This window comes from Ostrinia nubilalis, chromosome 19 (assembly GCF_963855985.1).
Source record: "Ostrinia nubilalis chromosome 19, ilOstNubi1.1, whole genome shotgun sequence".
NCBI classification, from domain to species: Eukaryota; Metazoa; Arthropoda; class Insecta; order Lepidoptera; family Crambidae; genus Ostrinia; species Ostrinia nubilalis.
This window is the reverse complement of record NC_087106.1, coordinates 895,161-903,291: the sequence shown is the minus strand read 5'-3', so window position 1 is coordinate 903,291 and position 8,131 is coordinate 895,161. Positions and strand designations below refer to the sequence as shown.

The following is an 8,131-nucleotide window of genomic DNA, read 5'->3' as shown; positions in this document are numbered from 1 at the left end:
TGTAATTTCTATATCTTTAATTAAATTAGTTTAAAGTAAATTGGTTTTTTTTGAGACTATCGCTGCCGCCGTACGTATTTGGCGCAGTCGGTAGGATACTCACGGTCGGGCTCGCGCTTCATCGAGAAGACTCTAGAAGAAGACGACCGCGTGGCTATCAAGTCGCATCCTGAGTATCCTGAACCTACGACGTGCAGCAGCGCAGGCATCCAGACATTGATACCAATAGCCAGAGAAAACCAAGATTATGAAACTGTGAGTACATTTGAATCTTTCATGTGTTGCTCTCCTTTTACTGTGTAATCCTTTTTACCTTTCCTAGTGTAATTATCCCTTTCCAAAATTTTTCATCCTAGACGATCGGGGTCCGATTCCCCTAGGTTAGATAGGATTAATAGGTTAGACGCACATAGGAATATAGAGGAAGTAATAGAGGAAGAAGTCGAAATAATGTCAGATCCCGTAGACAACATCTTTAAATCCCTTAGACTACTCCCGGAATTTGACGGGAACCCCAACGTGTTAACTCGTTTCATACATTTGTGCGATCAACTCGTTCTCAGGCACGTTAACACAGGGCCGGGACACGAATTGGAAAACCAGGCCTTATTAAACGGCATCTTAAATAAAGTCACAGGGCCCGCCGCCCGTCTTATAAATTCACATGGCATTCCTAGCGATTGGCAAGGCATAAGAAATGCGTTAATTAATAACTTTGCCGATCAACGCGATGAAACCGCGTTGTACAATGATTTAGCATTACAGTCGCAGGGCCATAGCACACCGCAGGAATTTTATGAGCGCTGTCAGACCCTTTTCAGCACTATAATAACATACGTAACTTTGCATGATAGTGTTCCCACTACAGTAGAGGCCAAACGTCAGTTATACAAAAAATTAACCTTGCAATCATATTTACGCGGCCTCAAGGAACCGCTGGGTTCGCGTATTCGATGCATGCGGCCCGCATCTATAGAGCAAGCGCTAGAATTTGTACAGGAGGAAATTAATACCTTATATTTACAGCAGAGAAATGAGCAATTGCCCGATAGGAAATCGCAATCTTTCATTTTACCTCCACCTACTAAACCAATTTATAGCCCTCCTAATTATTTTCCCATGCCACCAATGCCATCTTCAAAGCCTCTAGGTTTTAGCATGCCAGGGGCATCTCGTCCTCAACCTCAACCATTCCGTATACCCCAGCCGTCCCAGCAATGGCGACCAAACCCAGTTCAACCACAACTGAACCGTGGACCGACACGTACCCAGCAGATGTTCAGTGCTCCACCTCCAAATTATAATCCACAAAGTCATGTGTTCAGAATGCCCAATAGGAATCCACCCGTTGCTAATTATCAGGCACCCAAACCCATGAGCGGCGTAAGCCACTTTGTTAGCAAACCTTTACCACCTAGTGGTCATGATTGGCGTAGGTTTGGTAATCCACCACCAAGTAATTACTTTAAAACGCGAGAAATGAATTTTAATGATTGCTTGGATTATGAATACGGACCTTATTTCGATGGCTACTCAGATTACTATCACGGCGATAACAGCATGCCCTATTGCGAATACATTGACTATTCTAATGATATTTTTTATGCACCCAATTATAATTATCCAGAACTATTTAATACCGAACCCGTTTGTGAAATTACGGAAGAAAGTCCTTCACCTAGCAAGGCCGAGGATTTTCAGGAGCCAGCCCGCTCAGACAAACCAAAATAGAATTAAACTTGCAAACCCAGAGACAACTCCCGTATGTTCAGATATTGAACCCACCTTTAAAATTACTTATAGACACCGGAGCTAATCAGTCGTTTATAAGTCCGGAAGCTGTCGAAAAATATTTCTCGAATTATGAATTAAATTACGATCCGTTTGAAGTCGTCAATGTACACGCAATAAGCCGGTGCGATTATTCTATTACGCTACCGTGTTTCTCGGAATTCAATGACACGACCGATGTTACACTTTTTGTGTATAAATTCCATAATTATTTCGACGGTTTAATTGGGTCAGATTTATTGAACAAATGGGAATCGTCAATTGATTTTAAAAATAAGTTACTTATTACACGGCACGCTTCTAACCCGATTCATGTCTATGATTCCCGGAACGTTAACCTGTATGAAGACATCATTCCAGGGCGTTCCTCTAAATTAATTAAACTCCCTATCAATGTCAGAGACGGAGATGCGTTTATCCCAGAACAGGTAATATCTAATTGCATTGTAGGAGAATGTTTAACCAGCGTTAAAGATAATCGTGGATATTTAGAGATATCAAACCCAAGTCATAATGACGTCATTTTTTCCGTCGACCGCCAGGTTAGCGCAGAGATCTATAATGTAGAGTCCACGCGTACCGAGCGCGAACTAAATGCTACGGAACTTACCTATGCTACGAGCGAATTACGTCACCCTCATACTACGAGTAGTGAACCGCGTGACCCGCGTCATCAAAGCGTTACGAAGCTATCTAAACGTGCTACGGACGTTCTCTCGCGTCTACGGACTAGCCATTTGAACGCTGAAGAGCGCGCGAACTTACAAAATTTATGCGCTCAATATGCAGACGTATTTTATATCGAAGGCGAGGCTTTAACTTTTACAAATCAGATCAAACACTCGATCAAGACTACTGACGAGCTACCAGTTTATACCAAGAGTTACCGTTACCCGTACATCCATAGGGAAGAGGTTAGGAGCCAGATTAGTAAAATGCTAGAACAAGGTATCATCAGGCCATCTAGTTCAGCATGGAGCTCACCTATCTGGGTAGTTCCCAAGAAAGCTGACGCCTCTGGCAAAACTAAGTGGCGTCTTGTTGTTGATTTTAGGAAACTAAATGATAAAACCATCGACGACAAGTATCCTATCCCTAACATTGCGGATATTTTGGACAAACTAGGCAACTGTCAATATTTTACCACCCTGGATCTTGCCAGTGGTTTCCATCAGGTGGAAATGGAACCCTCGGATATACCTAAAACAGCTTTTAACGTAGAACACGGCCATTTCGAATTTCTCAGAATGCCGATGGGTTTAAAGAACGCACCAAGCACCTTCCAATGCCAATCCCACCGCCGCTCGACTATTGTGGTGAGCCCACTCGTAACACAAGCTTATTTAGCTTACCACGAGGGGCTAATGGGACTATTAGTAATTTGGGCAATACAAATTGGTAATAATCTTTTTTAAAAAAAAAAAAAAAAAAAAAAAAAAAAAAAAAAAAAAAAAAATGCGTTATGGACAATGTCCTCCGTGGTCTACAGAACGTTATCTGTCTTGTGTATCTTGATGACGTCATCATTTTCAGTACGTCCTTACAGGAACACATAAATAATCTTGAAAAGGTGTTCCAAAGACTCCGTGAGTCTAATTTCAAGATACAGATGGACAAGTCCGAGTTCCTCAAACTTGAGACAGCATTCCTAGGTCACATCATCAGCAAAGATGGTGTAAAGCCTAACCCGGATAAGATCGAAGCCATCAAGAAATATCCCATACCAAAAACTCCCACTGAAATTAAGAGGTTCCTAGGACTCTTAGGGTACTACAGGAAGTTCATCCCAGATTTCGCACGGATTACTAAGCCGTTAACTCAGTGTTTGAAAAAAGGTTCCAAAATCACTTTAGATCCAAATTATGTCAACTGTTTCGAGAAATGTAAATTACTACTCACCAATGATCCCATATTGCAGTATCCAGATTTCTCTAAAGATTTCATTTTAACTACAGACGCCTCCAATCTAGCAATAGGCGCTGTACTATCTCAAGGACCTATCGGTAGCGACAAGCCAATAGCGTACGCATTTAGAACTCTTAACACCAGCGAGATAAATTACAGTACTATTGAGAAGGAGTTGTTAGCGATTGTTTGGGCCACTAAGTACTTCCGTCCATATCTATTTGGACGTAAATTTAAGATCATTACAGATCATAAGCCCCTGCAATGGGTTATGAATCTCAAAGAACCCAACTCTCGTCTCACTCGTTGGAGATTAAAGCTGAGTGAATATGATTTCACCGTTATCTATAAGCAAGGCAAATGTAACACCAACGCCGATGCGCTATCTCGCATTGAAATCCACAATGAGGAGATCAGTTCTATAGTAGCTAACCCAACCGAGAAGGCCCCTTCTTTAGATAATTCAGACACATTGACAGTACATACAGATGCTGAGAATCCCATCTTAGAAGTCCCCATTTCAGATGAGCCTCTTAATAAATTCCATAGACAGATCTGTTTCACAGTAGTCGGTGATATCAAAGGCAAAACCACTGTATCTAAACCTTTCGAAAGCCACACACGCACCGCTATTCAATTATCTAAGTCTAATCTCGAACAAGATGTAGTTAACGCAATAAAAGAATACGTTAATCCGAAAGTGAAGACAGGCATCATCATCCACCCTCCTTTAGAGATGTTTAACATTGTTCCTATTATTCAAACCCACTTTAAAAGTTCCGCTATGAACATTGTACTAACTAAAACTGAACTTGAAAACATTAAAGAGTATCTAAGACAGCAAGAGTTAATACAGAAATACCACGAAGGAAAAACTAACCATCGCGGTATTACTGAATGTTACTTAGCTTTGTCAAATAAATATTTTTGGCCTAAGATGAAAGATAGCATCTCGAAATATATCAATGAATGTAATATTTGCGGTCAAGCTAAATACGACCGTAGTCCAATCAAGCAACAGTTTCACATAGTTCCTCCGCCCACCAAGCCTTTTGAAATCTTGCACATTGACTTATTCACAGTTGATACAGAAAAATACCTAACACTAGTTGATGCTTTTTCTAAGTATGCCCAGGCGTACCATCTTCGCGATGGCACTGCTATTAGTGTAGTACAGGCTGTATTAAAGTTTTGCACCCATCATGGAATCCCTTCAATTATAGTATCAGATCGTGGCACTGAATTTACAAACCAGCTTTTCTTAGAGTTCACTCGCGTTCATAAGATCCAGCATCACAAGATCCTAGCTCATGCTCCAAACGAAAACGGAATAGTAGAACGCTTCCACTCGACGTTGTTAGAGCACTTGCGATTATTAAAACTACAGCATCGCAGCGAATCGGTAGTAAATCTTATATCTTATGCGATCTTAGCGTACAATAGCTCGATACACAGTTTAACTAAATGTAGACCCTTAGAGGTTATTACTGGTCACTTCGATCCCCGCGACCCAATAGATATCGAGTTAACAGAGCATTTATTGCAACAATATATCATAGATCACCGCGCTAAGATGAGCAAGGCTTATGAGATGATACAAGATTCATCTCTACGCCTCCGTACTGAGATCATGGAGAATCGTAATAAAACTAGAGAGGCCGAAGAAACGTATAATCCCGAGCAAAACGTTTTTGTTAAAAACCCTATGGCCAGTCGTCAGAAACTAGCACCGCGATACACTCACGATACTGTTTTAGCCGATCTCCCTATACATATTTACACTAAGAAAAAGCGTGGTCCCGTGGCTAAGTCTAGGTTAAAGAGAGTCCCTAATAGTGCACGCTTGTTGCAGGATAATAATGATGATCCTGCTCCGGGCAGCAGTCGCACAAGAGATCCTACTTGACAGCTTAGAAGACAGTCCAGGCATTCTCCCTTTCAAACTAGGTCCTACCAAAATAATATCCCACTATCATTCCTTTCTCCAATTTATTGATATCGATTACATACAGTCTAAGGTAAATTTAGTTAGATCACAGTTAAATGATGTTCGACCTCAGTTAAATAATAACGGTCTTATTCATAATCATTTTTCACATTTTATCAAATGCTTATTAGAGGTTTATAAAACGTTTGATAAAAATTGTTATTCATAATCGTCATTTAGCGCTAAAATCCTCTTATAACTGTGTGATAAGTTATCGAGAGCTCGGGCCTTGTTTAAAGCTCTAATAAACCTATTTTAACCTAACTTTTATAAATGTCATTTCATATGAATGTCACTTCGTTGGTTTATTTATTCAAAATATCCTTGCTGTGATCCTTGCTTGTGAAAATGAATGCTATAAATGCAATTGTGCATTTAGCCAATAATGCCGACCCAGCGCGACGTAGAAAGCTCTACCGCCAACGAAGCAACCCATTCGATTTGCGGGACCTAAATTTTAAAATAAAATATAGGTTCAATAAGGACACAGTGCGCACCATCATAGATTTGGTGGAAGATGATCTGGTTCAGAGCGCTAGAGGTGGTGGCACGTGTCCTGAACTGCAAGTTTTAGTGGCCATAAGATGTTGGGGACGTCGTGAGGTAAGCACAAAAAAGTGTTTTATTTTATCCCTTTGTCGTGGCTGCTATAATTATTTTCATACATTTTCAGGTACAAGATGATGCTGGTGACCTCCATGGCCTAAGTCAGCCGACAGTGAGCCGGATATGCGCCAGAGTCGCGCATGCAATCGCGAATAAGGCAAATTCCTTCATCAAAATGCCTATCACTATAGGAGAGCAGGAAAGAATTAGTGCCAAATTTAGAGCAATTAAAAATTTTCCTGGGGTGATAGGAGCCATAGATTGCACCCACATTAAAATTAAAAAAACCGGAGGTGACATGGCCCAGTACTATATTAATAGAAAAGGCTATTATTCCCTGAATGTTCAGGTAAAATATATTTTGATTTTATACAGTTTACAACAGAGAAAGATTTGTTTTAATAATGTCTATAATTTTTACTTTGTATGATCTAAATTTTAGCAACATTCAACACTATATTATTGGATGGATTACCTACAGGATACTGTTTTTTTTATTTTAGGTTGTCTGTGATGCTGACCTCAAAATAATGGATATAGTGGCTAGATGGCGAGGCAGTACACATGACAGTCGAATTTTTATGGAGAGCAATATAAAACAACGATTTGAGGATAGGCAGTTTAGAGGACGCCTTATTGGCGATTCGGGCTACCCTCTTCTGCCATATCTATTTACACCTATTTTAAGGCCTAGTCGTCCAGAAGAAGAAGCATACAATAATGCTCACATCTCAACTAGGAACACTGTTGAAAGGTGTTTTGGGGTGTGGAAGCAGCGGTTCCAATGCCTACTCCATGGCTTACCAGTAAGCCTCCAAAATGGAAAAGCTGTGATCATAGCATTGGCTGTATTACATAATATAGCCATTGATATGAATGACACATTGTTAGGTAAATGTTATCAATTTGACTGTACATAAGGAATACAAATCTTTATGACAAAATGTTGACAAATTCATAATATTTTTCAGAACAACATATGGAGCAGGTCCCTGTAACTCCGCAACTTTCGACGGAGAACAGTGTTCACGACAACCGACCTTCATTGTTGAGGCGTAGGTCGCAGTTGATACTACAAAATTTTATAAATCAACATTTTTGAATGGTACTAAAATACATTTTGATAAATTCCAACGATTTACTTTTATGTAATGTCATTTGAGTTCATGAAAATGTTGTATTTTAATTTTTCAGATACTGTTCCTGGCATCTTAATGAAAATAAAAAGAATATTTGATTGAAAAATACCTGTATTTCAATTTTCAGTCCAATTTGTTACTATCACAAAAACAAAACCTGTAGTTCTCTTTAAAAAAGCAATTATTCTGCAAAAATTCAAAACAAATTACTTTATATCACTAATTTAAGTACAATTAGTTTCAACAAACTTACTTATTAAAAATCACAGTTCAATTCTTTAAAACAAAGAAATTGCTTAAGTATAAACGTTTCTATTCGGAGGTTATCAACCTTCTACATTTAAAACAAAATAACCATAATTTACACTATTATTATAAAGGCGAATGTTTGTGACTAGGCATATGTGTATTTACTTTATATCACTAATTTAAGTACAATTATTAAACTTACTTACTAAAAATCACAGTTCAATTCTTATAAACAAATAAATTGCTAAAACAGATAGATTATATAGTCTCGAATAACATATAGGCTTCTTTTTATCCTGGAAAAATGCACAGATCCTGTAGGTTACAGAAATAGTAGTCTACGCAGGCGGAGTCGTGGGCAACAGCTAGTTAATAGTAATCTCAAACTCTTATTAAGTTATGACTAGTAAACATATTCATAGCCGTCTAAATATATTGCAGAAACACAATCAAA

General features: G+C 39.0%; 1 protein-coding gene across 2 annotated transcripts; it reads left to right on the top strand.

Moving 5' to 3' along the window:
• Positions 1-210: 210 nt before the first annotated feature.
• On the top strand, positions 211-7,534 carry LOC135081243 (putative nuclease HARBI1). Of its 2 annotated transcripts, XM_063975991.1 has the most exons (6): positions 211-255; positions 5,549-6,286; positions 6,357-6,638; positions 6,793-7,180; positions 7,261-7,394; positions 7,484-7,534. In XM_063975991.1, the coding sequence occupies exons 2-5, from the start codon at positions 6,032-6,034 to the stop codon at positions 7,389-7,391; spliced, it is 1,056 nt and encodes a 351-aa protein (XP_063832061.1). In that variant the 5' UTR covers positions 211-255; positions 5,549-6,031; the 3' UTR covers positions 7,392-7,394; positions 7,484-7,534. The 2 variants fall into 2 exon arrangements, with proteins under 2 accessions (XP_063832061.1, XP_063832059.1); XM_063975989.1 differs by lacking the exon at positions 211-255 and having other exon boundaries at positions 4,707-6,286.
• Positions 7,535-8,131: the final 597 nt, after the last annotated feature.

Excerpts from the sequence above, each read along its gene's own strand:
- LOC135081243 (XM_063975991.1), top strand. The coding sequence starts at position 6,032 with ATGAATGCTATAAATGCAATTGTGCATTTAGCCAATAATGCCGACCCA. Across the intron at positions 6,287-6,356 it reads GATGTTGGGGACGTCGTGAG|GTACAAGATGATGCTGGTGA; the intron begins GTAAGCACAAAA and ends ATACATTTTCAG. Across the intron at positions 6,639-6,792 it reads ATTATTCCCTGAATGTTCAG|GTTGTCTGTGATGCTGACCT; the intron begins GTAAAATATATT and ends TTTTTATTTTAG.